Genomic DNA, 18,173 nt, shown 5'->3' with positions numbered 1-18,173 from the left:
GTGGCTTTTGACTTAAAGATGCCTCCTATAATGTTTTATTTGCCATGTTCAACTGCAATCACATTTTATAGAGTTATTGTTACCATTAGAAACAGAGAAATGATTCTACTTCATTCTTCATAGATCTCCCCACACAACCAGCCCAATGAGAAGGATTTCTGTCCCTTCCAGTTGCCAAAGTATATATAAGTTGCAGATAGCAAAAAAAATTTCAGTGCGGCCTCTGCAGAAACCCAGCTTACATGCATCACAGAAGAAAAGAAGATTTCTCTAATGCAAGAATTTTACTAGTAGACCCAATCTTCTTCTTTCCTTCACATCTTGTAGTAGCTTATATTTAACTCTGGGATTTTTTCCCCTCTGCCATTCAAATATAGATATATCCTCCTACCAGTGGTTAAATGTTATATCAGTTATCAAAACAAGTGTTTGCAAAAAACCAACAACATTCTAAGTAAAATATTCATCTTGGTCACAGAAATTCTCTCCCATAATGACAATTGTATTTGTACCATCTTGACACATGTTTTTTTAACTTCATTCCATGTTTTGACATACTTATTTTGAAATAACCAGATGCAATCTACGGGGCAGCTTTAATCCTGCTCTCTTCCTTGCCATCTTTGTTAAATAAATACATTTTAACATTGATATTTACTATTTTAATATTTACTGTTTTGTTTGGTTTTATTTGGTTGTAAGCCACCTCAAGTCACCTCTTGGTGAGATGGGTAGCATATAAATTTAATAAATAAATTAAGTAACGGGATTGAGGGTGGGTAGTAGAGAAGAAAGATGAAGATCATTCCTGGAGTCTGCTTGGCTGAGTTCTTCATACCATCATCCCTGCCACTTGATCCATTAGGCAATTTCCACCAAAGTTGTGTAAAAAGGACACTTTCAAGGGTTTTTTTTCTTCCTTTGAGGAGCTGTGGTGGTCACTGCTCATGGCTAGGAGTTCGACCCTGACCAGGTCAAGGTTGACTCAGCCTTCCATCCTTCCGAGGTTGGTAAAATGAGGACCCAGATTGTTGGGGAGAATATGCTGACTCTGTGAACTACTTAGAGAGGGCTGTAAAAGCACTGTGAAGCAGTAGATAAGTGCTATGGCTGTTAATCATTTTAGCTGCAATTGTTTGTGTTACTTTTCAATTTTTAATTATTTTTATTTCAAAACAAATGTAATGAATAAATAAAAGTGAAACACTAGTAATGTTTCTCAATTGTCTTTCACTATCCCTTAGCTTACTGGGACACCCGGAAAGGATCACTACCTGTGGAATTAACTACAGTTGAGCTTAGTCATCGAGATCCTGTGTATAATGCTATCTGGCTGCAGTCAAAAACAGGAACCGATTGCTTCTCAGGCTCCACTGACGGACAGGTTACAATAAAGAAGGCTAGGCATAGATAATGTGGCTTGTCACAACTACCTATAACATAATTGGTAGCCTTTGCATCAGAAAGTTGGTGCAACAACTGTTCTAGATCTCAGAGAAATAAGAGCCACGTTGGTTTGCAATGGTTTGACTCTTTGCTCTGATATTTTAAAAATAGCTTGTGCACTTATTATTCATTACATAGTCTTGGCTAATTGGTGACAAATGGCATTTCTTAATAATTTGATACCAGCATTTGATGATAATTTGATATTCAGTGTTTGATAAGTTACTTGCAATACCAGTATCTAGGAGAATATAGCTGATTTGTACACACCAAGAGCAGTAAATAAAGTTTCTGTGTCTTTATCCATCATATATATATCCAGCTATGGAACATTAAATTTTCATATAGAGATCTGAGCTGGGAGAGTAATAGCAGAATTTAGATTTGGAGTAAAGACTAGGGTAACTGATAAGCTCATAAAATACTCTAGAGTAATTATGGGGTATAAACCACGTTGTATATCTTAGTTTTATACAGTCGGTATTCCTTAAGTTTAGACTGTTGAAAATGTGAATTTAAGTATAGCTATATCTAAGACAAAAGGGACGCGGTGGCTCAGTGGGTTAGGACGCTGAGCTTGTCGATCAGAAGGTCGGCAGTTTGGCGGGTCGAATCCCGAGTGCCGCGTAACAGAGTGAGCGCCTGTTACTCGTCCCAGCTTCTGCCCACCTAGCAGTTCGAAAGCATGTAAAAATGCAAGTAGAAAAATAGGGACCACTCCGGTGGGAAGGTAACAGCGTTCCGTGCGCCTTTGGCGTCTAGTCATGCCGGCCACATGACCACGGAGACGTCCTCGGACAAGCGCTGGCTCTTCGGCTTTGAAACGGAGATGAGCACCGGCCCCTAGAGTCGGAAACGACTAGCACGCATGTGCGGGGGAACCTTTACCTTACCTTTACTTTATATCTAAGATGATAGTCATATAGAAAATAATTAAACCAACCTTAAAAGCAATAGGCTATAATAATTTCAGCTTCCAACCTAGTTCCAGATGGTAAAATTGAGTAAATCAATGGGTAGGTACAGGGTAGCAAACAATTCCCATGCAGTCACATTGTTGCCACCTTAGTTTAAACTACCCACATAAACATGGGCCAGTTCAAGAAATCTGATAGCAGTTAACATGCTTTTCTCTTTGGCCAGGTTTTGTGGTGGGACATTCGTAAACTATCTGAGCCAACTGAGACACTTGTTATGGATATCAGTAGAAAAGGCATCCTAGAAAATGCTTTAGGAGCCATTGCATTGGAGTTTGAGCCAACAATGGTAAGTATTTGTTGGATATTCTATATGTTGCCTCTGAATTCTTTCATCAGTTCTTAGGCTTTGGATGCCAGTAGAACAGCCATCATAATTCCTAGGTTGTAGTAAAAGCATAGGTGACTAGAACAGGAAAGACATAGTTATCATCCTTGAGTGAAATTGCAATAAATGAAAGCTGTATTATTTTTTCCTTTAAAAAATAAAATAAAATTGAATTAAGATGGCATCAAAAGAGAATAACATTATATAAACTGGTAGCAAGTCAGGAAAATCATGATTTCATAATAAGGAATATTGTGTTCATAATAAAGAATATCATGTATTCAGTAAAGAATATTGTATAATCTTGCAAAGCAAGATTAATTAAATGAAACACTGCAATCTAGTTTGGTTTGTCTTTGGTTTTCAAACTCTCCTCATTCAATTTGCCTTGTTCAGACTGTAATAGTTAAAACTAAAAATAACGTGCACGATAGAACAATGAAGCAATGAGTTGGTATGGATTGCTTATGAGAGAAGCATTACAAAGCTAAGGCTTTTAAAGTTATTGAAGGAAGATGAAATTACACTTGTATTTTTAATGTTCTATTAAAATAACTCTGTATTAGAATCCTACAAAACAATATGAAAAAAGTAATTTCACAGTGTTGACACACCGTTAAACATAATTTAGCAACAGCAATGTAAATGTAAATTCTTAACATTTTTTCTATCTGTTAGTATTAGTCCAATATATTCTAGCAAATTTAGTATTCGTCCATGGTCAAATGGAGGTACTATAAACTAAAATATATTTCACTTGTTCACTTTAATTATAAGGAAGGGTAGGTATGTTAACTTCAGACTTCAAAGTATATATTTCTGTGATTAAATATTGTCTATCAAATTCTGACACGAATATAAACCACATGCTTTTATTTACATTGCTCTGATCTTGCTGCTCAATAGACAGAAGCACTAGGGAGTCTTTACAGCAATCTCTGTTTTAAATGTTGACTTTGCAAAGGAAGATTTCAAGTTCATTTAGATAAATCTCCAATTCAGGCCTCTTCTCAGCTTTATTTTATTCAGATTCTGCAAGGTTCCCTCTTCCAGCACGCTTGACTTCCAGTAAACCTAAGCATGTATATGATCCAGTCTTTATTCAATCCAAACCTCTCAGGCCCTGTCCTGGCCAGAAATTCTTTGTTTACTGCCTCAGAAAGTAACTAAGGATAGCAATATGTGTACTCATATTTTAAAGTTCAATAGAAAAATATTTCAACTAAAAATTAAATATGAAATATTTTAAGATTTTAAAGGTGTATTAGAATATATCAGCAGTATGATATAGTAGTTGGTCACCTGAGATTTTTTGATCCATCAATATTTCATTGCTTATATTGCTTTTTTTGTATGTCATTATTATAAATTTTAATATTTTTTAATCTTGTCCTTTTATTAGTATTGCTTTTTATTTCTTTCCTTTTTTGACTTTTTAAATTATAATGCCTATTAAGTAAGAACAAGGTAAAAATGCAAGGTGTCTGACTGTTTTTCCCCTTTTAAAAAAAATATGCTGAGTTTAAAGATCCTACAGAGTTTGGATCTGTTCTTGGTTATTACTAGGTGCAAGTAAGTCCTTGACTTAACAACCACAATTGGGATTGGAAATTCTGTTGCCAAACAAGGCAATTGTTAAGGGAGTTGCCCCCAATTTTACAACCTTTTTTATGTGCCACGGTTGTTAAGTGAATCACTACAGTTAATTGAATCATGCGGCCGTTATGCAAACCTGGCTTCTCCCAAGGTCTTTGCTTGTCGGAAGCTGGCTGGGAAGATCCCATGAACCCAGGACACTGCAACCATTATAAATCCATGCCAGTTGCCAAACATCCTAATTTTTATCACGTACTGTGGGGATCCTGCAACAGTCGTAAGCGCAAGGACCAGTTGTAAGTCATAGAGCCTTGGTGGAGCAGTGGGCTAATGCCTCCTTAAGTAAGACCAGCTGCCTGCAATTAGTGCAGGTTCGCATCCCACCAGGCTCAAGGTTGACTCAGCCTTCCATCCTTCCGAGGTAGGTAAAATGAGGACCCAGATTGTTGGGGGCAATTAAGCTGACTTTGTAATAATGCCGCTTGGGTGTGTGTGTGAAAGCCCTAATAAGCAGGCATATACATAGAATGAAGGCTACTGCTAAGCTTGTAAGCCGCCCTGAGTCTTCGGAGAAGGGCGGGATATAAATGGAATTAAAATAAAAATAAATAAATTTGTTTCAGTGCTTCTGTAACTTTGTAAACCAATGCTTGTAGGTCAAGGGCTACAGTTAGTTATAAGAGAGGGAAATGCTTCTTGGAGATGAAACTCATGGCAGCAAAAGTGTTTGAATAATATGGAGAACAATTAACATATCAATTTAAAAATACGCAGTTAGATGTACAATTTATTTTAATGGCATGGTTATGAATATTTTGCAGTGTGTCAAGTTGCTGGTCTTTATTGGGTGAGTTGACAGGCACCGAAGGAGCTTGATCCAATGAGTGGATACTATTAGTGGATAACTGCTGCCCTCTTTCAAAAATTTTTTGCATGGAACTATGTATTATAACCAAAAACTCAGCTCATATTCCAGAGGGCCTTCTGTTCAAAGATGCCTGTATACAATCACTTTTATCTAACTTCCCTTTTTGAAGTCTACAGATGAAGCTCGACAACTGCATAATCAGTACCAATGGAATTATTTATCCTGCAAATCCAACAGGCCACATATTGCTCATGTTGACAAATGCACTTTTTCAACACTATGTTAAATCTTATTCCAAAGAGACTTCTACTTGAGGTGTGGGGAGGGAAACCAGTTACAACTTACCAGGGAGCTAATTGCTGTGGCCTTATCGCTATAGCCAGTAGGCACAGATCTTGATAAACACCTTTTTTCTTTTTGTTATATGGTCAAGCAAGTCCCTAATCAAGGTGACTGTAGTTTTCTGAGAAACAGTAGGGTGCCTAAATTGATAAGGACATCTCTCTCCATGACACATGTGGTCTTATTCTCTCTCTCTTTTTCTGTGCCAAATGCACATACACAAATACATACAAGCACAAATGCATGAGCACACATACAAACACCCATGCGCACTCCAGATCTAACATCAGAGTTTTGAAAGAAAGTAAGTTCATACAAAGTTCATAAAGGAAGCAGATTTATTTTCCCCTGCATTGAAAAAAAATATTCACACACACACACACAAAAATCCATGTTTTGCTGCAGAATTAGAAGCTGCCTGTCTAGGGTAACAGACATAATTTCTCCAATCATTTTTGCTTCTAAAGTATGAACTTTATTTGATATTTTTCTTTGAAAGGTATACTTGTATTTTCAAAATCACAGAGCTTGTCTTTCATATTAAATGGTTATTGCTGTGCCCTGTTGTGAAGAAGGTATTAAAATATTGTGGCCAATGCAGGTGAGAACATAACATAAATGCATAATTATGTGTACATCCTGTTTGTACATCACATGATGACCAGCTAAAATAAAATCATAGGTCATTTTGAATATTGTGAGTGCCATGTCTAGACTTTGTTAATAAATTCTGAAAATAATACTACCCCTATCTTTCCTCTCCATATGCATCACATGCGAGCAGACTAGATGGGTAAATTGTTCCTTTTTAGGAAGTTTTACTTGTCCAGCAAATAGAAGTTCCAAACATGTAAGTAATTATAACTTTTCATTGGCCTTCCGCAGCCAACAAAATTCATGGTGGGAACAGAGCAAGGGATTGTAATTTCTTGCAACCGCAAGGCAAAGACACCTGCTGAAAAAATTGTCTGCACATTCAGTGGCCACCACGGTCCCATCTATTCTCTGTCAAGAAATCCTTTCTACCCCAAGAACTTTTTGACTGTTGGGGATTGGACAGCACGCATTTGGTCAGAAGAGAGCAGAGAATCAAGCATCATGTGGACTAAGTAGGTAACTCCACAAAGCCATTATTTTTACTTAACTTTATTTATATTTCATATTTCTTAACCGCTCATCTTCCTAGGAGAAGGGCTCTGGGTGGTGTTACAGTTTAATCAGTTAAAATTATATAATAAAATCAGAATAATTTAGGATTATTTTTTTAAAAAAATGATAAAACATTTAAATAATTTTAAAAGATGAGTTCCAAGATGGAGGATTAGCAGTTGTTAATACAGGTGCACGGGGAGGAGGTGTTCTCATGAGGCCAACCAGCCCTATGGTTGTGTGGGTCCCTGTGTCCCCCATGCAAGGCTACACAGCTGAGTTTTGACCCCTTTGCAGAAGGCCAAGAAATTGGGGGCTTTCCTCAACTCTGCAGGCAAGATATTTCACAATGCAGGGGTAGCAGCAGAAAAGGGCCTCTTCCTAGACCCTACCAATAATACTGATAGCATAAAGTAAAAAGCAGGTGAAATATTTGTTTCACATACTTTCTATCAGAATATCAAAAAGATCTTAACATTTTATTATTGCATAGGTTTTGTGGATCACAGCCCCCCTGATGAAATGGACTGAAATTAATTCTCAAAAATATATGGAATGATACATTTTTAAACACAAAGGGGTTATTAGCATCTTTATATATGAATGTTTCATATAAAATATAATGTGATATTAAATGAAAAGTAAAGTGGGGAACTGCTTGCACTAAAGAGCAAAATGAAATAGTTCTTACATTTTATTTATTTTTCTAATGTTTAGAGCTGCCCATCTCATCTCCAAGTGATTTGGGGCATCATACAACAAATAATTATCATCAACAAATATTAAAAGCATTTAAAAACTATAAAAACAATTAAACGGGAATAATGAATGGAGAATGTTAAAAGTAATGCAGCCACCTCATTAGTTCCCCATCCCTTGGGGTTTCCAGGCCTGCTGATATAACCTTGTCTTATATACATTCCTGTTTAAAGGGAAGAAGGCATATTCTGGAGGCATTACATGGAGGTTCAAAGCAAAGTATCCACCTTAATCCAGGTAGCAAATGAAGAAACCATTTAAGAATAAAATAGCCAATTTTGAGTTTCACTTGAAAATTCTGCAAGGATAAGAAACGGAACAGTGAGACAGGCAATTAAACTTAGATGGATTCTATCTGCCAAGTTAGATTTAAATAAAGAAAAGCTCCTTTAGGTAAAAATCACAAGCATGTGTTACCATAACGAACTGAAATCTGCAAAAATAATTAACACATTAATTGGAGTGAGAAAAGAGCTGGTAAAGAAGAGATAATTTCTATGTCTCACATTCCCTAATTTCTTTCTATTTCTGATACGTTCTGCTTTTTCATTACTCTCACCCCTCATCCTGTATTACAGTAACTAAAAAGAAGATGGTCCTGTGTTAGCAGATGGTAGGTTGGGAGAAAAACAACATATCACTTTTTTTTCTTCACTGTTTCAAAATAGCTTCCCTTTTGTCTGGGCAGTAGTCATATAATCCTAATTTTTTTTTTATCAGAGTACATTCTGGGCTCAGAGCCATCAGAATTCTCCAACTTTGTATCTTCTTCATACTGGCCTATTGTCTCATAGCTTGACTGAAGCCTAATCCCTATGGCAACCATCTTTCAATCTTTCTCCTCTGTTTAGAAACCAGAAGCCAGGCTGAGGGGAAAAAAGGCCTTCCTTCCAAACCAAAGCTAACCATTAGGCTGATTTCTTGAATTGAAACTCGGGTTACAGACGTTGAGATGCTTTGGATGAAGAACTGTTACAACTATTCCATCAGAAATGTTGTTTTTTTTTTAAAAAAACTGAAAACACATGGAAGGCTATTGTTTTATATAAATTTCAACACTTCCGATTAGGAAGAACTATGGTAGCAGTAATGGTTTGTCCTTTCTTTTATCCAAACTTCTCCCCACCCCACCCCTAACACTTGGTATTACAGAGGTTATTATTTCATTGTTATTTAGCAAGTTCTGCCTCATTCTCTTTCTCCCTTTTCTCATATCCACACACAGAGATGATGCACTTATACACATATGGTTAGTTAGATAAAAGGATGAATGGATGGAAGAGCAGATGCACTCCTGGGAGAGCAGATGACCCACCCCCAACCCCGCATGCATTTTATAGACAAATTAAAAACATCTTGTTTCAATGTGGGTTTTTTGGCTGATAGTTGACTTTTGTGACAAATTTTACCCTTTTAGTTTTTACATTGTATGTTTTATTCTTGCTATTACTTAGCCAGGCTCTGTTAGGATTAAGGAGAGCTATAAACATTGCAAATAAAGAAATGTCTGTAAAAGTATTTGGTACAGGTGGTCCTTGACTTATGACCACAACTGAGTCCAACATTTCTGTTGCTGAGTGAAAAATTTGTTAAATGAATTTTGCCCCATTTTATGACCTTCCTTGCCTCAGTTGTTCAATGAATCATCACAGTTGTACAGTTGGCAATCTAGTTGTTAAGTGAATCTGGTTTCCCCATTGATTTGCTGGTCAGAAGGTCACAAAAGGTGATCACATGACCCCGGGACACTGCAACCATCTTGAGTACATTTCCAAGCATTTCAATTTTGATCATGTGACCATGGGGATGCTGCAACGGTCATGAAGTGTGAAAAACAGTCATGGGTCACTTTTTCCAGTGCTGTTGTAACTTCAAACAGTCACTAAATGAATTGTTGTAAGTCGAGGATTACCTGTACATGCAGATATTTCAAGCTCAGACCTCAACATTTACAAGTGAGATTCATGTACTTTGTACAAAAGGTCTTACAAATTGCAGCTATCTTAAATGAATCCTTTGTAATAGAAGGGAACAGACATTTATTTATTTAGAGTATTTCCAGGCCATCTTTTAAAATAGGATTGTCACAAGGAGACAAGCACAGAAAAAAATAATAATATGTTTTCGGCAGATACCATATGGCTTATCTGACAGACGGCTGTTGGAGCACAACTCGACCGGCCGTCTTCTTCACTACTAAGATGGATGGGACCCTTGATGTTTGGGACTTCCTTTTCAAACAAAATGATCCTACACTCCACCTGAAGGTAATTTAAGGAAATGGAAAACCATGCATGCTTTGCCCCATGAGTTTCTGTATCCCAATTTTTTGCTGTAATATCTCCTCTCTTCTTTCTCAAGTTGCATTGATTACAACAGGGGTCTTCAAACTTGGCCCTTTTATGATTTGTGGACTTCAACTCCCAGAATTCCTCAGCCAGCATGCCTGGCTGAGGAATTCTGGGAGTTGAAGTCCACAAGTCATAAAAGGGCCAAGTTTGAAGACCCTTGGATTACAACATTTCTCTGGTTTTATGTATCAACTCATACCACTGAGGTCACTTTGCTGGCTCTCTAGGGCAGGGCTTTTCAACCGGTGGTACGCATACCACCTGTGGTACTTTGCCCCATGGCAGGTGGTATGCCACTGCTAGCCGAGTGTAGCAGGGGAGGGGAATGAGCCAAAGTGACCCAAGGAGAGGGAGAGGCAGCTGCAGCTGCAGTTGCAGGACTGTCTGGGCTCAGCAGAAGCCCCAGGAGCCAGCAAGGCTCCAGCTGATTGGTGCTTCAGGAAGAAGCACAGAGCTGGAGGTAAACTGAAGAAAAAGAGGGGGGGAAGAGGAGAGGCTATAAAAGGAGGTGGTCTGGGTGGGAAAGGAGAAAAAAAAGACATCAGAGAAACAGGAGGAGAGGTCAGCCACCAGGGAGGAAAAAGGGACAGAGAAGAAGAAACAGCTGTTGCTGGAAGAAAAGGTCCCCTGGTTCGTTTTCTCCAGCCAGGAGAATGCAGTCAGTGCTGATGAAATGAAAAGCCAGCATGTTGTAAAGGAGGTGGGTTTATTTACTTCTGGATCAGCTGGCAGCTTGATTGGGTTACCGTAAGGATTTGCGTACAGTTTTTACAGCGTTTTGTAATTCAGAGGCTCCTTTGTGTGCTTTGGTTACTGGAATATTTTAAGTGTATTTTAGGCTAGCAATGAGTCCAAAGTGTTGACTTCCGTAGGTTTAATCTCTTTAAACAAATGTAATTAGTTTTACCCCCTTATCTTGAGTCTATCTATGGCTTTTAGTAAGTTTTCTTTGAAGGTAAACAGGCTTAATTTAAAGCTAAAGTTTTTTGCAATTGCCGGAGCCTTTCGGATTGCAACATTGTGACAGGTCTGAGGCAGCTTAAAGAAAACCCCCATCAAAGTTTAAGTGTTTCTTTATTTTGTGAGCCTTTCTTGCTTTGCACTTGATTCCTGTGTCTTTAAGGGTAGAGGGAAGGGATGGGGGAGGGGGTGCATTCTTATTACACTGTGGAAGGAGAGCTAAGAAGGGCTGACCAGCTAGCTCATGGGTCTACAAACTTAGCAACTTTAAGACCTGTGGACTTCAACTCCCAGAATTCTCATCCAACCATGATGGTTGAGGAATTCTGGGAGATAATAATAATAATAATAATAATAATAATAATAATAATAATAATAATAATAATAATAATAATAATAATAAAGTTGGAAGGGACCTTGGAGGTCATCTAGTCCAACCCCCTGCTCAGGCAGGAAACCTTATACCATTTCAGGCAAATGGCTGTCCAGTCTCTTCTTAAAAACCTCCAGTGTTGGAGCATTCACCACCTCTGGAGGCAGGTTGTTCCACTGGTTAATTTTTCTAACTGTAAGGAAGTTTCTCCTTAGTTCTAGGTTGCTTCTCTCCTTGACTAGTTTCCATCCGTTGCTTCTTGTCCTGCTTTCAGGTGCTTTGGAGAATAGCTTGACTCTCTCTTCTTTGTGGCAGCCCCTGAGATATTGGAACACTGCTATCATGTCACCACTCACCCTTCTCTTCATTAAACTACACATACCCAATTCCAGCAACCGTTCCCTATATGTTTTAGCCTCCAGCCCCCTAATCATCTTTGTTGCTTTTCTCTGTACCCTTTCTAGTGTCTTGACATCTTTTTTACATCGTGGTGACCAAAACTGGATGCAGTATTCCAGGTGTGGCCTTACCAAAGCATTGTAAAGTGGTATTAGTACTTCACTTGATCTTGATTCTATCCCTCTGTTAATGCAGCCTAGCACTGTGTTGGCTTTTTTGGCAGCTGCAGCACACTGCTGGCTCATATTGAAGTGATTGTCTACTAAGACTCCGAGATCCCTCTCACAGTTACTACTATTGAGCAAGGTACCACCTATACTATACCTATGCATTTGATTTTTCCTACCTAAGTGTAGAACCTTACTTTTTTCACCATTGAATTTCATTTTGTTAGATAGTGCCCAGTGTTCGAGTCTGTCCAGATCCTTCTGTATCTTAAGCCTATCTTCTGGAGTATTGGCTATTCCTGCCAGCTTGGTGTCGTCTGCAAATTTGATAAGTTCCCCATCTATCCCCTCATCCAAATCATTACTGAAGATATTGAAGAGCACTGGGCCCAGAACAGAGCCCTGGGGCACCCCACTACACACTTCCTTCCATGTAGATGCAGTTCCATTGAGGACCACACACTGAGTACGGCCTGTCAGCCAGCTACGAATCCATCTGGTAGTAATGCTATCTAACCCACATTTTTCTATCTTATCAAGTAGTAGGTTGTGATCTACTTTATCGAATGCCTTACTGAAGTCCAAGTAAATTATATCTACAGCATTCCTCTGGTCCACTAGTTTTGTCACTTGGTCAAAGAATGTAATAAGATTTGTCTGGCATGATCTGTTTTTGACAAACCCATGTTGACTTTTAGTGATGACTTTGTTTGCATCAAGGTGTTCGCTGATTTGTTGTTTGATTATCTTTTCCAGAATCTTCCCAGGTATTGAGGTCAGGCTGATAGGTCTGTAGTTTCCTGCATCTATTTTTTCCCTTTTTTGAAGATGGGAACTACATTAGCTCTCTTCCAGTCCTCTGGTAGTTCCCCAGTGCTCCAGGATCTTTGAAAAATATAGTTCAGTGGTTCTGAGATCACGTCTGCCAGTTCCTTGAGAACCTTGGGGTGTAATCCATCTGGTCCTGGTGATTTGAAGTTGTCTAGGCTGGACAGGTGCTCACTTACCATTTTCTTGTCTATCTTAACTTGCGTTTCTATTCTGTTTTTATGGCACTGGTTTGGGTAGGTTGGACTGTTTTTTTCCTTTGTGTAAAGACAGATGCAAAAAACGAATTAAATAGTTGAATTGAATAGTTGAAGTCCACAAGTCTTAAAAGTGCCACGTTTGAAAACCCCTGAGGTAGCTGGTAGTGGTGCATATTAATAAACATGGATAAATTCATCATACATTTGTCAGTGCAAAAGGAAAGTGATTTAGCAAAGGAACAGCCACCAAAGAAATTAAAACTGGTACTTTTTTACTTTTTTCTACAGTTTGTAATATTTTATTAGATTATAGAATAAAATACAAAAATACAAAAGCAAATAGTTGGACACAATGGGGAGGAAAATGGGGGAAAGTGAGGGGGAGAAGGGAAAAAGAACAGACTTCCTCTATTGCAGTAGAAGGAAGCATTAACAACTTTTTACTTTTCCCAAAATCCCTCCCCCCCTTTTTTTTAGTCATCAAGTTTTTGACACCGTGCTAACCACTGGTGGTACTCAAATATTATCATGTCCTAAAAGTGGTACACTGTGAAAAGGTTGAAAAGCCCTGCTCTAGGGGGTTCATACCCACTAAAATTGTTTTGATGTTGCTGTAATGGCATTTCAACCACACTATTTTCCACTTCCTCGCTGAGGGGAAATTTTGCACAAATGAGGCAAATATACGTGTCCCAGGATAATGTTGCAGGATTCAATCTTGGATCAGTCACTAGGACCCAAGATGTAATCTTCCAAACTTTTAGAGTCATGCTGGAGCCCATCCTCAGGGAACTTCTCTTTGAAAATGGGCTCCAGTACAAGTCTGAAAGCTCAGAAGACTAAACTTCTGGTCCTGGTGACCAACCAAGATTGGATCCTGGAAATTATGCAGCCCAGTATGCATCATCATAGCTGAAACTAGCCCCAATCCATATTTTAATAAGGGTGTGCATGTTTAAAGTTTCTGTGTAAGTTTGTTTGCGAAGAATAATAATCACTGCTGAAATAGAAATGCCAATTTATAAATCTGGGGGGGGGGGTTTCTTCCTTATTTTTATTTATTTTATTTATTAAGCATATATGCCGCTCATCTTACTATCCAGAGACAATACAAAAATCAACAAAACACCCCTTTTGTTGGAAAATTGAATTAGAATAAGATCTGAGGTCTTCAAAACAAGTTACGATTGCATTCTAGTACTCAGTGCACAAAAGTCTAAGGTTAATAGAAAGTCAAATTCTAGCTGAATGTCAAGTCAGTTACCTAAGAAGGAGGTGAATTATCTATCTCTAAACACAGATTGGATACCTTTAATTAGGATTCCTTCACTGGGTAGGAAGTTGGTCTCAATGATCTCAATAGCTCCTTCTATGAAGTTTACATATATTTTACGATAGTCTACATGTTGTCTGAAAGATGTGAACGAGTTGACATGGATATATTTGTTTGCCTCCTGAATGGGTCTTCCCCCACCAGGTTTGTGATGAGCCTCTCTTCAGTCTGCGTTTGCAGGATAATGGGCGTTTTATTGGCTGTGGTTCCAAGCTGGGCACAGTAACACTTCTGGAATTTTCTTCTGGCCTCTGTACTTTGCAACGGAATGAGAAGAACCTGGCCTCAGCAGTGAGTATCTCCTGCCTTTCACCAATGGGCAAAGTGCCAAAACAGCAAACCTCCTCTGAGAATTGAGATGAGATTGTTCTTTCTCTGGGTTGAATTCTAGTTTTCCATCTTTGTTCTCTATATTGTTTTTTTTTAAAAAATATTGTTAGCATAAATGCAACAACATATGATAGTCTGTAGCGAATCTGGACTGAATCTCAAAAAAAAAAGCTAACTAGAGTCAGACCTGATTAACATTTGGAAGAGAAACAAACATTTCCATCTTGATCCTAAGAGGAAAAAAAAGGGAATGTGGCCATCAGGTATCAAGTTCAAGCCAAGGAAGCCTTTACTTTCCCTGATATAAACCGGCCAAGGTAGTCTGTTAATACTGTCCTTCAAAAGAGCTAAGCCACTGTATATTAGCAATAGTGTTTCATCAAATTATTGCTTTATGAGATAGCAGAAGACCCCTTCCATCAGTAGAGTGCTGCTGCTGGTGGAATACAAACATTCAATAATATATTATTGGGACAGGCCATTTTTTCCACTATCTAGCTGTTGTTGGTACCCTGTAGAATATAAGAGTGATGCTACCATAATAACTATGGGTGGAACTTAATTGAATGCCTTTCACTCATAAGACTTAATGTGCATCTTTAGATGTTTGAGCGGGAGACGAAGCGAGAGAAGATTCTGGAGGCGCGCCACCGTGAAATGCGTCTCAAGGAGAAAACCAAGCTGGAAGGCAAGGATGAAGAGGCCAAAGAAGAGGTTGAGGAAGAAAAGCCTGAGGAAATTCTGAAGCGAGTGCGTAACGAGTTCTTTGATGTAATTGAAGGAGAACTGCGACGCCGGGAACGAGCTCGAGCCAAATTAAAAGTGGAACAGGTAACTGTGAGACCAGTAACAGGAAGCTCGGTGGGATGTGGGGAAAGGAGGCCTTCCTGAGTGGCAGGGGTACAAAACAAAACACCAAGAAAGGATGGAGAGTCTTAAAGATGTTTGGTAGGTGGTACTTATAATGTAATTATTCCCATCTCAGAATGAGGATGGGAAAGACAGTTTCCCAATACTCTAGATTACTGTATGATACAAGAACATTTTTGTAAAACAAGAGATAGAACTCTAAAGTAAACAGTCATATTATGATGACTAGTTAGTTATTTTCTTGAGGAAAGGTGAGGATTTGTATACAGGTAGTCCTCGACTTATGATCGGTTGCTTAGTAACCATTTGAAGTTACAACGGGCCTAAAAATAAGGTACTTACAACCCACTATTATGTCATTGCATTTTGGACACCCGCCAATCAGCCCACATTTATAGCTATTTGAAGCATCCCACGATCATGTGACCACGGTTTACTATGGGTTTTTTTTTGCCCAAAACCAGCATTTATTTCCAATTTCTGACAAAAAAACCCACCAGTTTTTACTGGTCTCATCTATTGGAACCATGACATGCTCATTGCAGACAATGGGTTTGCTTAATGACTGTGGCATTTGCTTAATGATTGCCATGTTCACTTAACGACCATGGTAATTTACTTAATGGCTCTACAAAAATTGGGTAAATCACATGATGACCTGCTAACCAGCATAATTTATGACCCTAATTCCGGGCTCAATTATTGTTCTAAGTCAAGGACTACCTTGTTAGATTGTGTTAGAGCATGCCCTCTGCATCAGAAGAATAACTTAACTGTGTAGGATTGCAGAGTGTTGTTATTTCTAGGGGATCAATTCATTCCTGTTAAAGATTCATATCCAGCCTCCAAGCATTTCCATTTATTTCTCCTATTAAAGAACAAATGGTTAAAACAGTAAGAAAAAATACCTTTTTGGGCCCAAAGAAAGAGAGAAATTTTGTAGTGAGCAAGCAGTATGAAAATTAAAAAGTTAAAATAAATACGAAAAATTATAAAATCAAACACACTTTCTATAGATTTGTGCAACAATCTAAAATTAATAATAGAACAGAAATCAAACCAATGGCAAAAGCAATGGCAGAGATATAATCCGTGTAATCTATTAGTTCATCACAGTTGCCAGCTTTTATGTGTTTTTTTTATTGATTGTTGTGAATTTCCCAGAGTCATTGGGAGTTGGATGACATACACATTTTAAGAACATTATTATTAAATCATTATGTAATTAAAATCACACAACTAATCACTTTAAAGCTCAGAAGAACAGGATGTATTTTGTCTGTTAGCATAAGGTGCTGGTGATGACCTATAAAGCCCTTAATGGCTTGGGTCCGGGTTATCTGAGGGAACACCTGCTGCCGGCATCAAGCTCCCTTCGTCCCGTGCGCTCCCACAGGGAGGGCCTTCTCAGGATACCGCCGGTTAAGGAATGCCAGCGGGTTATTCCTAGGGGAAGAGCGTTCTCTGTGGGCGCGCCTGCCCTCTGGAATTATTTACCCGTGGAACTTAGGACCGCCCCCGATCTGTGTTCATTTCGCCGGGACCTGAAAACCTGGTTTTTCGATCTATCAGGCCTGGACTGAAGGGGTTTTAGCTTTTTAAATATTGTTTTAATTGGGCTTAATTAATGTAATGTATTTTAATTCTATATTATTTTTATATTGTATTTTATGCTGCCCTGTAAACCGCCCTGAGTCCTTCGGGAATAGGGCGGTATAGAAATTTAATTAAATAAATAAATAAAAATAAATATAGCATGATACCATCAAACAAATCTCCTTTGGATGGAATTCTAAAGCCAGGATGCATCCAGAAAAACATACCAGATTTCCAGTAGCCATCCTCCTATACTGCAAACATGATTGGCTTACAATGATGATTTTGGCAACTGTTCTTATGACAGAAGATGGTACCTCTGTATCAAAGGATTTATAAACTTTATAAAAAACATCAATATGTATCAGCTAAAACGTCATCTCTCTCAACAAAACTGCAAATACTTTATATTCAATTATTTATTTGTTCGTTTGTTTATGCTTGGCATCTTTTGGAGTTTTATTTAAATCCATGCCTGCTTAAAAGCACCAAGTAATGGATTGGCTGGATTTCCCGAACAGTTAGTTCTGCAATCTGGGTAATGTGTTCTTTAGGTCTCACCAAACAGGTCTAATTTTATTGGGGATCAAAGAACATGAACTGCAGTCTTAAAATTTGGACAAGTTCATCTGGGCAAAGATACTCCTGTAGGCAGTGAGGTTCCTGGGAGCTCAAAGGTAACAAAATGCTGTATATGAAGAAAAATGTTACTTCCTGTATTGAAAGTTCTTTATGTTTTAGGAGCGGGAGTTTGAAGATGATGACAATGAAATAGTTCTTCCTAAGGTTGGTATGCTTTTCCACATTTAGATATTTTGGGGGGAATTAGTCTTCCAATAACTGAGAATCTCAAATATATTAAGACCCGAACAATCATAACCTTGGTCAATTCAATCTACCTGTGCTGAAAATCACTCCAAAACTTCTGAAGGGCACTAAGTTGAGGCAGATTGTAGATTCTGTTCAAGATGTTTCAAATTTCCAGAATGCTCAAAAATAGCTTCAGAATTTTAGAAGACAGGCCGACTAACCAAATAATAAAAACTCACTTCAAGTAGAATCAGCATGCTATATGTTACCCTGATTAGGGTACAGATTCATTCGTATCAGTCGGTGGATATTCTAAAGTAGAGGAGACAACCGGCGCTGACCCAAAATAGGAAACATCGTCAGTGAGCACTGAGGATCCCTCATTTCAATCCTGAGCTACAAATATTCTCCTTTATTGGTACAGGAGACAACTGTTTGGTAGTAAGGGTAACATGTCTTAAAGTCTGGTGTTAATAGGCAGGACCAGGATT

At 38.3% G+C, this 18,173-nt stretch overlaps 2 protein-coding genes across 2 annotated transcripts in view; one reads left to right on the top strand and one right to left on the bottom strand.

Annotated features, from left to right (window-relative positions):
- GPRC5C (G protein-coupled receptor class C group 5 member C) overlaps nt 1-18,173 on the bottom strand; it is a 420,745-nt gene that overhangs the window by 283,658 nt on the left and 118,914 nt on the right. The window lies entirely within an intron of this gene.
- LOC310633610 (kinesin-like protein KIF19) overlaps nt 1-18,173 on the top strand; it is a gene marked incomplete at its 5' end in the record, with an annotated part of 80,036 nt that overhangs the window by 7,681 nt on the left and 54,182 nt on the right. The window contains 7 exons of the mRNA XM_083351411.1: nt 1,245-1,384; nt 2,590-2,712; nt 6,443-6,666; nt 9,597-9,732; nt 14,221-14,367; nt 15,010-15,237; nt 17,614-17,658. Of these exons, the coding sequence (XP_083207537.1) occupies nt 1,245-1,384; nt 2,590-2,712; nt 6,443-6,666; nt 9,597-9,732; nt 14,221-14,367; nt 15,010-15,237; nt 17,614-17,658 (1,043 nt within the window). The remainder of the gene's footprint in view (nt 1-1,244; nt 1,385-2,589; nt 2,713-6,442; nt 6,667-9,596; nt 9,733-14,220; nt 14,368-15,009; nt 15,238-17,613; nt 17,659-18,173) is intronic.

Source organism: Vipera ursinii, assembly GCF_947247035.1.
Source record: "Vipera ursinii genome assembly, chromosome: 2".
Lineage (NCBI taxonomy): Eukaryota > Metazoa > Chordata > Lepidosauria > Squamata > Viperidae > Vipera > Vipera ursinii.
Note: the sequence above shows the minus strand (reverse complement) of the source record. Positions and strands in the feature narration are given on the sequence as shown.